The 21,091-nt window shown below is 35.3% G+C and overlaps 1 protein-coding gene across 5 annotated transcripts in view; it reads left to right on the top strand.

Annotated features, from left to right (window-relative positions):
- LOC115214417 (pyrokinin-1 receptor) overlaps positions 1–21,091 on the top strand; it is a 384,104-nt gene that overhangs the window by 362,286 nt on the left and 727 nt on the right. For all 5 annotated transcript variants that reach the window (XR_005004275.1, XM_036514944.1, XM_029783623.2 and 2 more), the window contains one exon: positions 20,183–21,091. This exon is cut by the window's right edge. Coding sequence is in view for 4 of the 5 variants with exons in the window: in XM_036514944.1 (XP_036370837.1) it covers positions 20,183–21,091 (909 nt within the window). In the remaining variant the exon portion in view is untranslated. The remainder of the gene's footprint in view (positions 1–20,182) is intronic.

Below are 21,091 nucleotides of genomic sequence, written 5' to 3'. Positions count from 1 at the left end.
CGACAGAATTGGGAGCTTCTAGTTTGATTACTTTTAATTATAGGTTTACTTTACCAAGGTTGAACTGGCACTAAACTACATCTGAAGACATTCACTTCTAAACAGATGAAAATAACAGTGAAAAGCAATGATGATGCTTCTACGAGCCTGCTAGAAATAGCAACCATATCTTACCCCCATATCGACCCACCATCTTCATTAGTTTAAAGGTGTAAAAGTTAATATGACCCTAAACATATATATATATATATATATATATATATATATATATATATATATATATATATATATATATATGAATAGCAGTTATGATAGGAATACCCGATCAATGCTAAGCAGCAACAATAACGACATAGAAATGCTATAAGGCAAGACAGCCTCTACGTAGTCGCTTGATTTGTAAAAGGTTGCAATCATATCTGACTCAAATCTCAACTTGATACAGTCTAATGTATCTAAGGGGATACATCAGAAATTGTAATCTGGAGTAGGCAATACCCTAAATAGATGGAATTGTCGTAGCTGAAAAGTATTTGATCATAGGTGTGTTTATTCGGGTATACGAATAAGAATACAAGAGTTAAGAAATTGAGTAGATTCGATCCGGGTTACATATGTTTCATAACGAGCGGAACCTCGGAAGTGGTAAATTTCCAAGTGATGTGTATACCACGGGCTACACTTCAGGCCAAGGATATCATGATTAAATCAAAGTTTACATTGTCGCAAGGAGGTACATATTAACACATAGAATATATATATATGTGAGTGTGTTTGTGTATAAGGTATAAGTTAGAGGTGTTAAGCCCTCTAAGGAATAGAAGTATCCAGTGCCACTCCTGGTAATTACCTCAGTAAGTTTGGTCCTTGGTATAAGGTATACGGCAGCAGGTAGTATATAATGGTAAATTGTAGTTTAATGTATATATAGATGATAAGAAAATGGAGGATAAACAAACAATAGAAGTGTATCTTTGGTGCTAAAAAGCCATTATTTAATTAGTTAAGCATGGTGAAGGTAAGAATGAGTTTACGGCTGTTCCTGTGTACCTTATTGAGGTAAATATGTATTTACCTCGTTGCAAATGGTAGACGTCATCAGAACGAAGAAGGCAGAGATAGAAAAAGCGGAGAATAGAGCGAAAGATAGAGGGAGAAATCGGAAAATATAATGTTCAATGATTCGAAAGTCTTACATTTTAGTTGGTTTCAAAGTTCATTAAATCCATTGTGAGGCAGTTGAAGAATAGAGATTGGTTGAATCTGAAGTTTCGTAATTAGTTATTAGCATGACTTCCACGAGTACGATTTAGCGTGTAAAGACAAAGTATCGGAATGATATTTAGGTTTGAGGAGTGCAATGAAAAGGAAAAGAAAAAAAGATAGAAGAAGGATAATGTAACGTGGAAAAAGAGTTGGTAGTTCTCGACTGAAAAGAATAATAGGAAAAAGGTAGGCTATCGTAGAAAGTTGATTAGGTATATTATTTATTGATAATATATTTTGGGGTAGGCTAGCGTAGGATATAGCTATTTTTATTTATTTATAATGTGGTTCGGGACGATTAAAGGGTTGTAATACGCTGATAAGTAGATCTGCTAATAATATTTAAGCTAGGAGATAGTGGTGTATACAGGAATGGGAGGGATAACGAAACTTGGAGAATACGAACCGACCTTTATGCAAACAAAAAAATTATTTTCATACCTTTTATTGAGTAGAGGTGACTTGGCCATTAAAATTAGTAGTTTCTCTGTTAAACATAGCTTACAGTGCTTATTGTTATTGGTATAAGACGACGTTTTTGCTAGGATATGCCATTCTAAACTATAGTTGATTTTTTTGTCTCTTAATTCCCAGATGTAGCTACTAAGGCCCGTAGAGTTTGCTTTACTTCTATTTCTAAAGGTGGATTGGTGGGATTTGTATCTAAGTATCATTTCGCTTTTCGTGGCTCCTATATAAGATTTCGTATAGTTATTTGCGGGTACGTTGCATTGGTATATTACGTTTTTTTTATTTGACACCTATTGGAGAATTTACACTTATTTCTGTCTCTGCAGCCATAAAGATTATTCAGTTTATGTGTGCTTGTGTTATGCTGCAGGGGTTATTATTTATCAAGTCGTTGTCCGTGTTGTTTGAGGGCGACTTATTAGGGACGAGATTTATTTCATTTGCCTGTTGGCATTTATGTTTTATGTTGGTATTTTTCCTAGTTTCCTAGAAGGCATCTAGCTTTATTATTGTTGATCGAGGCTATCTATGATGGTAGCTATGTTACTAGTTAGGCTATGGCCTACTCTAATTTTATTCATTAAGATTACTGAGTATTTTACTATCTGTAAATAATAAAGACAAGGTTAGCTAATCTTCAGGCCTTGTTACCTGTACGTTGTTTACATTGTCGAATGGAGATTAGCAGGGGAAACGTTCGTAGTCCACTCCTTGCTTTTAGCGATTTTTATTCGCATTTTTAACAAATTTAATTGCTAAACTATGAGTTGTAGGGTGACTATCAGCATATTGAAATCTCTTTTAATTTCGATATGGGACGAAATATGTAATCTACGATGCTAATAAACCTGTTTTATCGCACTTGCCCACTTTTTATCATCTGTACTAGCCACATAAATGCTCGAACCTTGATAACTACTCTTGGATCGCTGGATCGTACATATCTATTACTCTTTGTGTGCGTGTGTGTGTGTGTGCGTGGGGACGTGCGTTTGTGTGTGTGTGCGTGCGGGCGTGTATGTGTGTGTGTGTGTGTGTGTGATAAATAGTCACAAAGTATATTATATTATCTATTACTATGTGTATATAAGTGCGTGTTGGGGGAATATAGTCACAAAGTACATTGTACACTTTGATTTTGCATTTGCTGGCTAGAGAAAAGCATCTGTGTGAGTTGGGACGGAACCCGCCATTAAATCCCTTAAACAACCTACCTATTGCCGAACCGCCAAATTAAGGGGATGTAAACAAACGAACACCACTTCTCAAGTGGTCATGGAGGACAAATAGCGGAATGACGCATACACACACACAACACATACACACATATATATACCGTTGCTATAGTGGAAGACACTTGCCCAAGTTGTCATGCACTGGCACAGAACCCTAGACCATGTGACCGGCAACAAGCTTCTTATCACAGTCACCACTGTACCTTCAATTATATTTCTTTTATCTTTTACTTGTTTCACTCATTAGACTGCGACCATGCTGGGGCACTGTCTTAAATTTTTAGTTGAATAAATCGATCCCAGTACTTTTCTTTTTAAATCTTGGTACTTATTCTATCGGTTTCATTTGTCGAACCGCTAAGTTACAGGGACATAATCTCACAAGCACCTGTTGCAAGTGTTGGTGGGGAAACAAACACAGATACAAAGCCACACACAATATAATATATATATATATATATATATATATATATATATATATATATATATATATATATATATATATATATATATATATATATATATATATATATATATATATATATATATATATATAGGCGCAGGAGTGGCTGTGTGGTAAGTAGCTTGTTTACCAACCACATGGTTCCGGGTTCAGTCCCACTGCGTGGCACCTTGGGCAAGTGTTTTCTACTATAGCCTCGGGCCGACCAAAGCCTTGTGAGTGAATTTGGTAGACGGAAACTGAAAAGAAGCCCGTCGTATATATGTATATATATGTATATGCATGTGTGTGTTTGTGTGACTGTTTGTCCCCCTAGCATTGCTTGATAACTGATGCTGGTGTGTTTACGTCCCCGTTACTTAGCGGTTCGGCAAAAGAGACCGATAGAATAAGTACTGGGCTTACAAAAGAATAAGTCCCGGGGTCGAGTTGCTCGACTAAAGGCGGTGCTCCAGCATGGCCGCAGTCAAATGACTGAAACAAGTAAAAGAGTAAAGAGTATATGTATGTATGTATGTATGTATGTATACATATGTATATATATATATATATGTGTGTGTGTGTTTATGCATCTATGTATGCATGTATGTTTGTGTGTGTTTGTGTGAGTTTGTGTGTGCGTGTGTGTGTGTGTATGATTGATTCGTGACAAATTGCAGTATTAATTTCTGTAGATACAACCTTAGCAAAATTGCAGTTTCTTTCGGTTTTCTGAATTTCAATAGCAGGATAGGTTGTGTAATGCAATATAGAGTGAAAGATTATAGAGCTATTTGAAATTCATTATTTGTTCGGCTTCACGAATCCAAGGGAATTTCTTTTTCCTAAATTTTCAAAGGAGACGTATCTACATTAAAATACGTTTGTAGATAGGAACGAATAGAAGTCTGTGTGATGACAGAAGTGTATTTATAGAAAGAGAAAGGATGTAAGAAAAGGAGAAACACGTATGTTTATGGGTGTGTGCGTTTGTGTGTGGTATGTTTGTGTCTGTCTCTCTGTCAGTCTGTCTGCCTGACTGTATATGTGCGCGTGCGCGTGTGTGTGTGTGAGGAGAAGTGGAAAGATAAGGAATAAACAAGTCAAGAAAAGGTATGGGGATAGAATTAATGACCAGAATGTATGGCTGTTATTTCTCTATTTTCTCCTCTACTTCCTTTCTGTTTATTTGATTCATTCCTAACTCTACCGCATACCGACTTACAAACACCTATTTTTCTATATTTATAGCCATTTTACTCCCACTTGCCTCTTTCTCTGTATATCTCCCTTTCTAATATGTCTCCCTCCGTAAATGCGCCTACACCATCACACGCTCTAAGTCTTCTATTTGATTTTCTTTGAGACTACTAATTTCATGATCAACATTCGAGAGCATAAGTCAAACATTACACACACACTTGTTTCTGTAATTTATTAAAACGAAAATAGGGAACTGCGCAATTACATCATTTTTCGATATCGTCTCCTTGCCTTTCGAGGCACTTATTCTAGTGGTCCACAAGCTTGTTTATTTCATCGGAGAAGAAAGTTTTCGGCTGACACTGAAGCCGTTTATGCACCGCTTCCAGTACTTCGTCCGTAGCAAATCGACGACTTTGTAAAGGATGTTTGAATGATCCAAAGCGGTAACAGTCGAAAGGAGCGAAATGTGGACTGTCTGCAATGTGTTCCAGCAACACTAAACTCAATTTTTCAATGATTTCGACTATGTGGACGGCCGTATGTTGCTGTTCGTTTTTATGCAACAATAGCGCTTGTTTTGACAATAGAACTCGGGATTTGGTGCGAAAGGCTGATTTCAAAGTTTGTTGGCCAGTATTTCGCTGTAGCCTACACTGGTGATTGTAACCCCCCAAACCTTTTTCTAGATAATGTTCCAGAGTAGCTCCTTTTGCGTCTCATAAAAGGGTTAGCATCATTACTTCAGTGGAAGTTTGAGATTTGAATTGCATTTTCGTTGATGATTCCGAGTGTTTCCACTCCATTCTCTGTCTTTTGAATTCTGGCTCAACGTGATGACCCTAGGTCTTACATCCTGTAACTATTCTCTAGAGCAAAGCTTTGTTTTCATCGTTATATCGGTCAAGTAAGCATTGACAAATTTCCACATAATTGCCCTTATGCGCTACGGTAAAATCTCATAGCACACATCTCGCACAGTCTGTGCCGAAGCGAAGCTTGTCGTGGACGTTTTCGTAATCAGCATCATAGCTAATTTGCAGAGAACTTACCACCTCACCGACGGTGACTCGTCTCTTCGCTATAATCATTACTTAACCTTGTTGAATCTTCCCGTCAGTGGTGAAAGTTGATGGGCTTCTTACTTTTTCTTCTGCTTTACTCTTGTTCGGCCATTTTTAACATATCGATCCTCTTATACACACGTATTACGCGGTAGAGTGTTGTCTCCGTACCGAAAGCTAAATACATACATAGATACATATATGTGCATGTGTGTGTTTCCGTATATACATACACACACACACACATGCACACACATGCACGCACACATACATTTGTATACATTTATATACATGCTTAACTGCCCATGTACATGTGCTTTGAAAGGGTGCTTGTGAATGCATGAGTATGTGCCTGTATATATATTGGGGTTTAAATGCACATGTGCAACTATGCATATATATATATGTTTGCGCCCGTCTGTGCATTTATATTTGAAAATTACCAGTAATCCAATAATATGTGTAATATGTACTACATAAATTTATGTATGTATATAAGTATGTATGTGTATGTAAGTATGTATGTCTGTAAGTCTATGTATGTATATATAGATATAGATATAGATATATGTATATATATATATGAATATATATACATATATACATATATATATATAAGATTCACATGCACTTTAGTTGTGTATGTAAATGTTTTATCTTTTCAATAAATGTAAAACTTAATCCCGACGAAAGACGACGTCGTCAGACAACTGGCAAAATATTCAGCCGTTAAGAACTTTTCATAAATTCAAAATCTAAAAATACAAGATATGTTTATTGAGAGAGTATACTCTTTGACTATTTTCAATCATTCCACTCCAGTCATAGTGGAGCACGGCTTTGAAGTGCTCTTAGTAGATAATTCCATCCCCTGTACTTATTCCTGTCATTTACTTATTTCATCGTCCTGTATCGCTTCTTGGCAAGTTACCTCACGCTTCAGTGTAAACTTAGTTGATTTCTACTGATAGAAGAATCATCATCTACTAGTTCCCAAAACCCAGTTGTGTCTACTACTGAGGAGGTGGAAGGTACGCCGAAACGCTGTCTAGCTGGCTGTCCATTTACATCCGTTGGAGCATTTGTGCTTATGTATATATATACATATATATATATATATATATATATATATATATATATATATATATATATATATAAAGTTAATCCAAACATGAAAACACAAAGAGAAAACACTACAACGCGAGGACGTCGAACAAGTATAGTGTTATTGGACACTCGGGAAAGGAAAGAAAGAAGGATCAAACGTTTCGAGCGGAGCTCTTCGTCAGAAACATAGAAAAAACAATACACACACACACACACACACACATATATATATATATATATATATATATACATATGGATGGATGGATGGATGGATGGATGGATGGATGGATATAATTTATGAAGAGAAGTTATTTTTCATTACAATAACCAACAGTGAAGAGTAATTTTCAATTCCAAGTGTGCAGGAATGTGATCGAAAGAAATGGAGGAATCAATACACGTGTTTATATATGTATATATATTTATGCATGTGTGCATGAATGTAAGCTAACTTTTTGTATGAATGCATGCATGAATCTACATACGCATGTATGCATGTAGATAAATATATATACATATATGTGTGTGTATTATGTCTGTATTTATACCTATCTGTCTATGCACGTATCTATCCAACTCTCTCTCTCTCCTCTCTCCCCTCTCTCTCTCTCTCTATCATTGTCGTATGTACCCTTCCCTGATTTAAAACTTTATCGGTGGGTTGCTGGAGGTGTATTTCGATGCCATTCCTTCCGTATCGATTAGCACGCTTATTAGCTCATTTGTATACATATAGAAGCTGTATTTGTGAATGTGTGTAGTCACAATTCTATAAGCGCGCACACACACACACACACACACACACATGTAAACATGTGTGTATGTGCATATGTGTGTGTGCGTGACTGTGTGTGAATGCGTGTGCGTGAGTGTATATGTGTATGTATGTATGTATGTATGTATGTATGTATGTATGTATGTATGTATGAGTGAGTGAGAGAGAGAGAGAAAATAAATGTCCTGAATACTGAACGAAAGACAGTACTGCTAATGGTCGGAGGTATTCTGAGGTAAGTAATGTCGGAAGATAATCATTTTAAGAAGATAAGGAGACATTTTTGCTAGAGTAACTATTAGTCTCTTTTTTAAGATTCAGTTAAGAGGAATGTTAGGATTTGGGATACTACTGGAGCTATCAAAATTGTTGTATACATAATTATCATGTTGGAAACTTGAACTTATATACGTATGTCTCTTGGCTATGTAGTGAGTTCTATACATGAGCTACACTGTCGCTTGTTTCAGTATCGAATTAATGCATTGGTAATTTTCATTACTGCTGCATCACTGATTTAGTTCTTACCAATCAACAGAATGTATTTGTTTAGTAATATCATCGCCCAATATGTTTCTCTCTTGAGCTTTCGGGAAGCTAAAGAAATTATCAACGCTAAATATCTTCAATCTCTGAAGAGAAAGCCTAGTCTTTCAGGCACAGTTTTGCTAATACGAATAACATAAAATTATCAAAAGAAGAGATATTCACAAATATACAACCACGTAGCCATAGCTGAAAAGATAACATAGAAACAATCATACTATAGTTAAGTGACTAATACGACACAAACCACTCTATAACAGGACACGGTAGATACACAATGGCAGCACACCATAACAGTAAACACGTCACACAGAAGTCCATATCTAACACATCCACGTCTTAATAATACGAAACAACGTTTAATGCTAACACAAATGAAAGAATCAGCGATTTGGAAAACCCAACGGATGAAATTTAAAACAAGTCGATTAAAGAGATAAAATTAATATAAACTGAGGACAAACTAGAATAACCAAATAAAATGTGAAAAGTAAGCTAACCGTGGATTAGAAATAATTACAGAGCAAATAAATGAAATAGAAAAGCAGCATTAAACATCATAATACAAACCACAGCATGTGTAGTAAGCTAATGAAGGAAAATTTTGAGTCATTGAGGGAACATTTACGTTGTCATTCGGTCTGCAAGAAATAACAGCTAAAATCCCAGCAAATCACACCAAATGGAGAGACTGAATAATTTCGTCAAAGATATACAAATAATGGGTTGGTCACGCCTGGAATTTATTTGATCATAACTGAATCCGTGTGACCTAGGATTAAACGACGATACCAACCAGTGTTTTCTGAAGCAAAGTAAAACAATTAAACACAAATGATCTTAAAATCTGCAGTTCAGTCGCATGCTTTTTATATCTACAAGACCTTCTGTAGTAATATTAACTTTTACAAAAATGTTCTTTCTCCTAACGAACTTATAATAGTTTTTGATGAAATATATTTTCTGGAAAACTTTTTTGATAAACTGAGCAATGTTTATAGATTAAGGCTAATATATTGCATGTGTTTACCTCAAAAAAGAGGTGTGATGGTGTTCTGTATTCATGGCTTCATGAAAAAATGGGGATCTGTAAATAGAAATACAGAAATACATCGAGGAGATTCACTCTCACTAATTCTGTTTTTCTGGCTTATACCACATTGCCTGCAACCGTGAACTATATAGAAACGGGCTTCAAGATTGCGGGGTTAACCAATTTCAGCCTTTTGCTCTATGATGATGACACCAAGTGACATGCCAACGCCGAAATACAGCTGCAAAATATTTTACGACTTACATTCTGTTTTAAGAGTATACTTCTGATAACGCCTGTTACCATTGCTACGAAGGGTAAAGGATTCCTGCGGGGATGTCAGGATGGAATTTGATTTTCAGAACTGCGTCAGGACCACTTCAAAAGGTTGAGATTGACTAAGTCGATGAAATTACTGATAATGAAATCATCTGAATATCAAAGGAATTTGTAAGAGATAAGGCACTAATAGCTGGAGTCCAAAGAATTCTCAAAGCTTTTAGAAAAATCAGATTGCTTTAAACATTAAAGCCACTCTATTCGGCTTCAAAGGTCGCAGCTGAAACACGAGATCTTATATTTGATGAAAACGGATTCGCAGTGCTTCCCAACAAAATATTGCCAGAGCCTTATTCTAAAACGGAATTTGAAGTCAGGGCGTCGAATTTCTGGCTTGCTTACAGTCGTATAAGAATATATTGGAAGACGGCAAGACTTCTACCCATCTTTATTGAAGAATATGCAAGGAAATAAATCATCAACTGCATTGGGAAAAAATTATATGACATCCAATGGCTGTTTGAAAGTGGAAATAGCGTAGGTCTCTAGAAAATGCATCCACATGCAGACAAGGAAATTCGCGCTTAACGGTCGACACCAATAAAGCAAAATGGGTGATCCAGTTTCATTACACATAATGAGCTATTTCATTAAGATGTCTATAAATTATTTATTTGTAGAGATAATTGGAATACTTTCTGTGTAGAAACCGGAAGAATGTTATAGATAGAATGCGAGATATGGGCATAAAAGTATTCTCTGTCAATATCGGAGCACTGACCGGTGTAAACTAGTTGGGCGGAATGAATTGAAGAACTGTCTGGAAAAATCTTCCAGAGTGAAGTCTAGATAACAATTCTCCTTCGAAGAACCTATATTAGCAAACAGACCTATAAAACAAAGAAAAGCAAGACTTCTACAGAGTATAATGTGTGTAATTTTAACTCAATAACAACAGCCATAACACTAGCAATAGCTGTAATAGAACTGGGTCTTACTTGTGTTAAACTTGAAAGTATAACAAAGGAGGATCAGTTTGAAATGTGGGAGGTACGAAAAGAAATCAAGATACATGGGCAGACACCAACAATATGGAAAAAACAACACTCAAAGTGAAAGTGGCTCAGGGTGCAGATTTAAAGAGAGAAGCGAAGTGAATATAGTTGGTTGCTCAAGATCATGTTCTATGCTCTAATTCAGTAAGGATACTTATTCCACTACTTCAGCGAACAAATGCAGCTTATGTCATCAGAGAATGGAAAGTAACGATTATATTGCAGCAATGCCAGCATCAAATTTGTCTCAATTTACATTAACCCCTTGGTAAAAAATGTGGGGGGGGGGGTGCTAGTCGATTACGTCGACTCCAGTGTTTCATTGATACTTACTTTATCAATCCCGAAAGGATGAACGGCAAAGTCCACCTCAGCGGAATTTGAAATCAGAACGCAACGACGGGCGAAATACCTATTTCTTTATTACCCACAAGGGGCTAAACATAGAGGGGACAAACAAGGATAGACATAACTATTAAGTCGATTACATCGACCCCAGTACGTAACTGGTACTTAATTTATCGATCCCGAAAGGATGAAAGGCAAAGACGACCTCGGCGGAATTTGAACTCGCAACGTAATACGGACGAAATACGGCTACGCTTTTCGCCCGGCGTGCTAACGTTTCTGCCAGCTCGCTGCTTAATAATGATGATGATGATGATGATGATGATGATGATAGAGACTTCCCAGTATGTACATACTGGACCGTCAAGGCAAATAAACTAGATATTGCTGTGAAAGACAAAAGCAATAAAGTCTGTTTATTGATTGACACGAGCATACCCTGTGACCATGATATCCAGGCAAAAAAAATTGATAAGCTCGGAAAATATAAAGATTTGCTAATCGAAATCGAAAAGATGTGGCATCTCAAGACAGTTACAATACCAGTGATTGTAAGAGCACTTGGAATGGTCAAAAAAAAGAAACTGAACATTAATTTTAAGAATGATCCTTGGCTTTCCCTATCTATACAGGAGGTGCAAAAGATTGTCTTAATTGGTACGTCCCACGTATTGAGAAGAGCATTGTCGCTGTGAATTTTCTTTCCTTTTCCCCCTTTATTTTATTTGTTTACTTCTCTAATTTCTATTTTTTCCTTTCTCTCTCTTTCTTCCCCCTTTTCTCTATCACATGACTTTGTAAATGAACAATCTGGTGTGTTTGTTTTAATAGCCTACCAATGTATACAGTAAGTTTCTCTGTCCTAGATGTCAGAAAGACAGTCAGCGAGAAATGAAGACAGAATTGAAAAAAAAATGCTAATGAAACTAATAATAAAATTTGTTCAAGCAAAACGCAACAAAAAAAAACAACGACTCAGAATCTCTGAACAAGAAACACAAAGAGAAAGTCTAAATTTAGATGCAAAATACCAGAGTGCGCAATCAGCATAATTATACAACTGATCACATCATTTCCGGATATCCATTTCTTGCCCATTTCGAGTATATTCATTGTTATTCATAGTCAGCATCTATGAACATTTGGTAATATGCCGAATCTATGAGATGAAAATGGTATAAACCGTGGTATAAACATGAAACAATTAGATTTTTTCTTAGAAGAAAAAACAATGCTCACGACCCTGTACAAGTCCTCCAACACCAGCGAAAGGGTAGGTAAAAGGTTTCCTCAAACCGGGAACTTTGACTGATGGTTGAAAAATTGGGGACTCCGTAACGACATCGGAAGTGCTAGGCTGTACTTCTAAATCAGGTGGCGGATTAAGGTTACCACCAAAATATGGTGCATAACAGCGAATTGACCACAGTCTTCTGGGATATGCTTAGCCAACTGAACATTCATCAACCCAAAGTTTTCGTATGCAAATCAATGATGCATGCTTAAACAAGCGGGAGAGTGGAAAAGGAAAAAGGATAAGTCAAGTATTACACCGACTTGTAGAATTAAATACTGCAATGCTGGAAAAAAAGAAATTAACAAAATCATAATGCACCCAATTATCACTGACTACTGCAACAAAGAATTTGAGCGTAAAACTTGGATAAGTTGGCCTTAATATCGTTGAGAGTACAGTGACAAAAATCTGTTTACTGAGTTCAGCAAGAATTGTCTGCAAGTTTTGAAAACAGAGTAAGAACAGATATGAACAGCAGAAAAAAGATTTATATAGAAGGTATTAAATGCTTCTAATTCTCTCATACAAGTTGTTATTTGAAGTAGAACATAACTGAAATGGGTACAACAAAGGTATTCGGAGTTCAAATTTCGTTGAGGTCAACTTTGTTTTCTATTTTTGCTTGTTTTCTCGGTATGAAATGAATTATTTTGTACATTTTCGGTTTTCTGTCTCTGATGTGACGTGAAATGTTCGCAGCGCGAGAGGAAAACATTAAATTTTAACAAAATGTAAAACCCAAGCCACTTTCTTTTTCCATTCCTTGTAAAAGGAAACTCTAAACTATTTGAAGCTATCGGTGTGCGAGTATTTTGGCTTAAAATTCTATTTCATCTAGTAAAGTACTCCCTTCCGAGAGAGACTTGCAAAACACATCTTCGTAAGCTGTGACTGAGTAGTGATGCTGGTGCTGGTGGCGGCAGCGGCGGCAGTAGCAGCAGCAGCAGCAGCAGCAGCAGCAGCAGTAGTAGTAGTAGTAGTAGTAGTAGTAGTAGTAGTAGTAGTAGTAGTAGTAGCAACAGTAGTAGTAGTATTAGTATTAGTAGTAGTAATAGTAGTGTAGTAGTAGTAGTAGTAGTATCAGCAGCAGCAGCAGCTGCTGCTACAGTAATAGTTGTAGTAGCAGCAGCAGCAGCAGTAGTAGTATTAGTAGTAGTAGTAGTAGTAGTAGTAGTAGTAGTAGTAGTAGTAGTAGTGATGGTTGCCTAAAACCATCGAGAAAATAATTGACGCATCATTCGGAACAGACGACAATATATTTCTAACTGAAACTGCGTACGTAACTATTGAAATTCAAAGATCTAGAAATCGAGATAATCACGATCTGTATAGGTTGAAACGAAAAAGCAATACTCAAAATAATATATGTCATGGAAAATGATAAAGGCGATGCAGAGTAATTTATAACAGTGACGTTGGGACTTAGACACCTGCACAGCATTCAGTAGATAACAGTTTGTTTCTTTGCACGGCATTCACAGCATGTAGTCCACACACACAATATATTAGGGGAAAATAAACAGAATAATAGGAAACTAAACAAAACATTGATCGTAACCTAGAAACGCGTAGCTCGCTTAGCTTTGCAGGTGAAGTACAAAATATGAAGGTTTAAAATATATTTTCATCATACGTGGTATAAAATTTTATACGTTATCACACTGTTTACTTGCTGTGAGATTCAACACTCACAGGATTTTTTTTTAGACATTTCTCGCTTTTTCTAAACCTCATTCAGGCGTTTAACAGAGAAGTTCTTATAATCGTCCTTATGATTAAACACGTTGTTTCGTGTATATTGCAAATACTTTCACTTTCGTTATGTTAAATCTCTCTCCTTTGTTTTTCTCTTTCCTTTTCCGGCTTTCTCTTTCTCTATTTATCTCTATCTCCCTCTCTCTCTATCCCTCCATCTCTCTCTTTCTTTATATACTTATGTGCCTATATACATATATATACGTGGTGTATGTGTATCTGTGTTTGTGTGCGTGCATTTATGGATGTATGCTTCTTTGTATGTTAGTATGTATTCGTATGTATATTGTATACGCATATACACACATATACATATTATGTATATATATATATATATATATATATATATATATATATATATATATATATATATATATATATATATATATATATATAATATATATATATATATATATATATAATATATATATATATATATATATATATATATATATATATATATATATATATATATATAATATATATATATATATACCCATGTTTTTGTTTTTCATTGTGTTCAACGTTTTTTTTTATATCCTGTACCCATATATGCATGTATATATACATATAGATGTAGGTATGTACATATATGTATGTATATATGCATATATTTATAAATTAATTATATTATATATATATATATATATGCGCATATAAGCACATATCTATGTGGTAGGTACGTACGTCTGACTATTTATCAAATTCGCTCATGCATTCATACAGACAGACAGATAGATAGATAGATAGATAGATAGATAGATAGATAGATAGATAGATAGATAGATAGATAGATAGATAGATAGATAGATAGATAGATAGATAGATAGATAGATTAAAGTAAAAATCAAAAAGCAAATGGCTTGGAATCACTTGAAAAAGACATTTGATTTAAATAGAGAATATAAACATATATTCGCTATCTAAATTGAATCTCTTTCAAGTGATGCCAAAAGTTTTGCTTTTTCAATTTTACTTTAATCTATATCTACCTGATCAAGAAGTCACTACTAGCCGCATCCGATAGACAGTTTCAACACCATACTTTCAGATAGAGTTCAAAACCAGAGTTTTAGTGCTAAACTAAACTGAGCACACATTCACGTACATACATATACATATGAAATATATATACACATATTCTTATTTTTTATTAGTTTCAGTCATTTGACTGCGGCCATCCTGGAGCACCGCCTTTAATCGCACAAGTCGACCCCAGGACTTATTCTTATTCTATCGGATTCTTTTGCCGAACCGCTAAGTTACGGGGACGTAAACACACCAGCATCGGTTGTCAAGCGATGGTGGGGGGACAAACACAGACACATAAACACACACATACATACGTATATATATATATATATATATATATGCAACGGGCTTCTTTCATTTTCCGTCAACCAAATCCACTCACAAGGCTTTGGTCGGCCCGAGGCTATAGTAGAAGACACTTGCCCAAGGTGCCACACAGTGGGACTGAACTCGGAACGAAGTGGTTGGTAAGCAAGCTACTTACCACACAGCCATATAATATATGAGTCAAAAAGTAATGCCCTTTTGTTTAGGACAGGTATAATTACCAGCACAGGAACATGTATCATACATCAAAATGAAGCTGGTTCTCTGTAGATTACATCCCTGCTTCTCAACATAATCACCGTTTCTCTCAATAGCAATGTTCCACCTTCGAATGAGAGCATGTATCCCTGCCCAGTAAAATTCTGTCGACTGTTCTTTGAGCCAATTCTTCCCTACATTTTGCACTTCCTCGTCAGTGGAACAATTTAGCGCCTTCAGACTATCATCTCTTCGGCCCCATGAAAGTGGGTTTGAGGGACAAACATTATTCCAGTGACAAGGAAGTAAAAACTGTATTGAACATGTGGCTCAAAGAACGGTCAATAGAATTTTACGGGGCAGGGATACATGCTCTCATTCGAAGGTGGAACAGCTATTTTGAGAAACGGTGACCATGTTGAGAAGTAAGGATGTGATCCACAGAGGACCAGCTTCATTCTGGTGTATGATACATGTTCCTGTGTTGGTAACTATACCTGTCCTAAATAAAAAGACATTACATGTTCTCATTCGAAGGTGGAACAGCTATTTTGAGAAACGGTGACCATGTTGAGAAGTAAGGATGTGATCCACAGAGGACCAGCTTCATTCTGATGTATAATACATGTTCCTGTGTTGGTAACTATACCTGTCCTAAATAAAAAGACATTACTTTTTGACTCACCTTCGTATATATAAAGTAAAAGAAGGAAAATGCACACAGTTTACATAGTTTTAATATAATTTTTGATATACTTTGCAAGTGAAAGAGTATTGTGTTTTTCGAGCTAACATTTGGTTTCGTGGTTCTTGTGTAAACCATCGCATTTGTCAGAAGTCGTTTCGGTGATTTGTGTTGCTTTTTACATTTGATGGTTAATGTGTTTTCAGAAATGTTGTTCATTTTTGGACACTATTGTGCAAATCCTTTTTGCTAAATTAAAAGGGATATTTCTTTGATGTATCGAGTGGCATGAGCTAAAAAAAAAATATTGTTTCGATCCCGTTGATTTATGACAAATGTCAGTTACACTTTGGTTGTTGACTTTTGAGTATCATAATATCTAAGGAAGGGAGCTGTTCTTTGCTAGATTCCATTGTAAATTGAATGTTAGGGTTTTACGTTTTGCGTTTCTTAAGATTGAATGAAATTTAATAGTATTTTAGAATGTCTAATGGAATTAAAAATTATTTTTATGCATTTGTGTACATTTAAATTAATTAAATATTATTTTACAGAATAATAGAATTAAAATTTCTTTGATTAAAACCTTTTCTAATATGGAAGTATCCAAAGAGCATTTAAGGCACACAATGCTTTATGAGTACAAAAATGGAAACTCTACAGCTGAAGCGACTCGAAACATACACTCAGTTTATGGGAAAGAATGCTTGAACGAAAGAACTTTCAGAAGATGCTTTGCAAAATTCAGAAGTAGAGATTTGAGCCTTGAAGTACCTTCTACGCTGAAGTGAAGGCAGCATGTTATTTCTTTGTCTATCTCCTTAACTTCTTGAAGATTCTAAGTAAAATTATATTAATGTGTCAATCTGTTTTAATTTAATTAAATTCTATGTCATATATATATATATATATATATATATATATATATATATATATATATATATATACAGTAAAAGCAATTAAGATTCAAGTGAGTTCTATTGAATTCACTTGAATGCGGTACTTAACTTAGATGCACCAGAAAACTATATGGTATTAACCATACAATAATGTGGGGTGATTATAAACAAGAAAAAAAGCAACAAGAATGGATTAGTTTTTCAGTACAATTGTTTCATACGAAGACCAGCTTTATTAAAAGCTGCAAATATTGCAGCAAATACAAGTGTCCCGTACTCATCAGCCGAAAAATATATATATATATACATATATATATATATATATATATATATATATATATATATATATATATATATAAATCAGCCGAAACACACACATGTATATATATATATATATATATGTATGTATGCATGTATGTATGTATATATATATATATATATAGATAGATAGATAGATAGATAGATAGATAGATAGATAGATAGATAGATAGATAGATAGATAGATAGATAGATAGATAAGATACAGATATTCGCCGTATAGAATACACTTCGTAATGTTCAAAAGGTTTAAATTTGAGCAGGTAGAAGAGTAAATATAAAGATAAGCAAGTTAGACAAGTCGATAAACAAAACATATTAAGTACATTTAATACAAAGAATATACATATGTTTACATATAAAAAGGTCCGACTTACACAGAAAAGAAATGATATCAGGAATTAAAGGAGTTGCGGAAGAATTTTACGAGTCCAACAGGCTGTTTCTTCGAGCTTGGTGGTCCAAAATAATGATTGTAAATTGATTCTATCATCGGATAATACCAGTGTCCGTCTTCATGGAAGAAGTTTTACATTTGAGGTGTTGACAGAAATGAGATCTTTCTGTGAGACCTATTTTTTTCAAACTTTTTTTTTTCTTATTTTCTCACTATCTAGCGTCCTTGTTTTTAAAATATATAAAACGCATAAGCAAAACCTGAAAGATTACGCTTTTACTCTTTTACTCTTTTACTTGTTTCAGTCATTTGACTGCGGCCATGTTGGAGCACCACCTTTAATCGAGCAAACTCGACCCCGGGACTTATTCTTTGTAAGCCCAGTACTTATTCTATCGGTCTCTTTTGCTGAACCGCTAAGTGACGGGGACATAAACACACCAGCATCGGTTGTCAAGCAAAGCTAGGGGGACAAACACAGACACATAAACACACACACATACATATATGTATATATATACATATATACGACGGGCTTCTTTTAGTTTCCGTCTACCAAATCCACTCACAAGGCTATGTCCGCCCCGAGGCTATAGTAGAAGACACTTGCCCAAGGTGCCACGCAGTGGAACTGAACCCAGAACCATATGGTTGGTAAGCAAGCTACTTACCACACAGCCACTCCTGCACCTATTGCTTTAAGATATACAGTGTATTTTATAAATATGCCTGCGTAAGTATCACAAAAGCATAAAACTATTAGAAGCTCTTTCGGTTGTTTTAAATTTATATTACCTCTCACCAGATGGAGTACTTTGTTGATCATACATCTATTAGATCTATAATCTGTGTGTGTGTGTGTGTTTGTATGTGTGTGTGTGTGTGTATGTGTGGTGTGTGTGTGTGTGTGTGTGTGTGTGTGTGTGTGTGTGTGTGTGTGTGTGTGTAGAAAGAAGGGTGTATTTCCACGCAGGAAAGAATATAGGAGAATTAGTTTTTGAAAATGCACCTGAATTTGAAAGACTTGTAATTGCTGTGTACTAAGCGGCTTGCTTACCAACGACACGGTTCCGGGTTCAGTCTTCTGCTATAGCCTCAGGCCGAGCAAAGCCTTGTGAGTGGATTTGGTAGACAGAAACTGAAAGAAGCTCGTCGTATATATGTATATATATATATATATATATATATATATATATATATATATATATATATATATATATATGTATATATAGAAATATATATATATATATATATATATGTATGTATGTATGTATATGTATATATGTTTGTGTCTGTGTATGTCCCCCAACATCGCAGTACTGGGCTTACAAAGAATAAGTCCTGGGGTTAATTTGTTCGGCTAAAGGGGATTCTCCAGCATGACCGCAGTCAAATGACTGAATTAAGTAAAAGTGTAAAAGAGTATACATACCAAACTTGTATGCAACGGAAAAAAATAATCACACGCAAGATGTCAGAAACTGTAAAAGTAACACCCCGTTTATATTCTCTTCTTTGCTTATTTCTCTCTCAATTCAGTATGACCGAACTTTTAATTATTCAATTTCTTTTTTTTTTTATTTTTGCCGGTCGTTTTTGATATTATTTAACCCTGTCATTGAATGTTGTGAACATATGATCATTTAAACATGTTTTCTACTTCGCAATTTAAATTTTTTTGAAATCTCATTGCTTTATATACGCTTTTACCATTGATAAACATAAATTTTTTGACACTAGTTTGGTATGTATGTAAATAAATTTATTTAAAAACAATTAAAAAGTCTTTCAAATTCAGGTGCATTTTAGGACGCTATGATAGATCGTTAGCGCCTACACGCATTTTTTTCTCTCCTTGTTTCCCTCCTTGTTTTTTTTCTGTGTATCTTTCTGTCGAAGAGCGTAGGCTCGAAACGTAAAAGACTTTTTCTATTTCTATTCCTGAGCGCTATACTAATACATTTGTTTGTTTGTACTCCACCTGCCTTCGTCTTTTGTTTATTTTCGTAAACTTTCCCGTTATATATATATATATATATATATATATATATATATATATATATATATAAATATATATATATATATATATAATATATATATATATATATTATATATATATATATATATAATATATATATATATATATTTATATATATATACTTTATTTTAAGCAGCAGAAAATTCAACAAAATCTGTTACTCTGAGTTTCTCGTTGCCGATGAACGGCAACGAGAAACTCAGAGTAACAGATTTTGTTGAATTTTCTGCTGCTTAAAATAAAGCATATTACTCTACCACTGGTATTTGAGTACTCTTTTTTCCACCTTGTTTCACATTTATGTGTTTACTCCGGTCTATATATATATATATATATATATATATGTGTGTGTGTGTGTGTGTGTGTGTGTGTGTATATATACTTATGATTCTTGTTTTCTTTCTCATTCCAGCTACAAGAGCAGAAGCATATTACTCTATATCCATTTTTTGTTGAGTCCGTCCATCACCATTTTCATAATTGCAAGCACCATGATGATTGTTTACATGGCGGCGGAGCGGTATTTGGCAGTCTGCCACCCTTTCAAGGCACGACGCATTATATCGCTGCGGCGGACGCGAATTATCATTACAATGGTATTTGTCTGTTGCGCCTTGGCAACCACTCCTTTATTCATGGAGCGTAGGATCGAGGTGGAGGATTATGAGGGACAAGAGTTTTATAAAGTTAATCAGCACTTCGATGAAGGAGTTATTGTCATACGCCGACTTTGCTGGTCTGTCCTATTTGATCTAGTGCCGTGTGGCCTGCTAATCTATTTTAACACTTGTTTGATTTACAGTATAAAGAAAGCGAAGAAATTGCGAATGAATATGGCACCTTTGAATGATGAACGACGCGGCACTATAAATCGCAATTCATCATATTCCAGCCATCGTCACAAGCCAAAGTCACATAGTGGATGTACATCAACAGTTGGCGGTATTGGTAACGCCTCAACGACTGAACTGTCACTGCGCCCTGAAAACAACTCTATTTTTCGTGATGATAAACTAATACGAGGAGCAGAAATCGAAGTTCACCTTAGAACCGAAGGCCGTTCAATGCGTTCTCAGTCAGTAACACATCGGCGACGCCATACAGACACAGCCTTAAACAGCGTTACTGCCACCCTTGTATCCATTGTAGTCATGTTTCTTGTACTAGTTTCTCCATCTGAGATACTTAAATTCTCCTTCCATTTAGCCAGTGTCGACAGTGCCCTATCCGATGTTATACGGGACATTACAAATTTCATGCAAGCCTTGAACTTCTCGGCTAATTTCATACTATATTGCGTTATGAACAAATATTTCCGTGA

The sequence above is a fragment of the Octopus sinensis genome, linkage group LG1, assembly GCF_006345805.1.
Source record: "Octopus sinensis linkage group LG1, ASM634580v1, whole genome shotgun sequence".
In the NCBI taxonomy this organism is placed as follows: Eukaryota; Metazoa; Mollusca; class Cephalopoda; order Octopoda; family Octopodidae; genus Octopus; species Octopus sinensis.
This window is presented reverse-complemented; position numbering and strand designations above follow the sequence as displayed.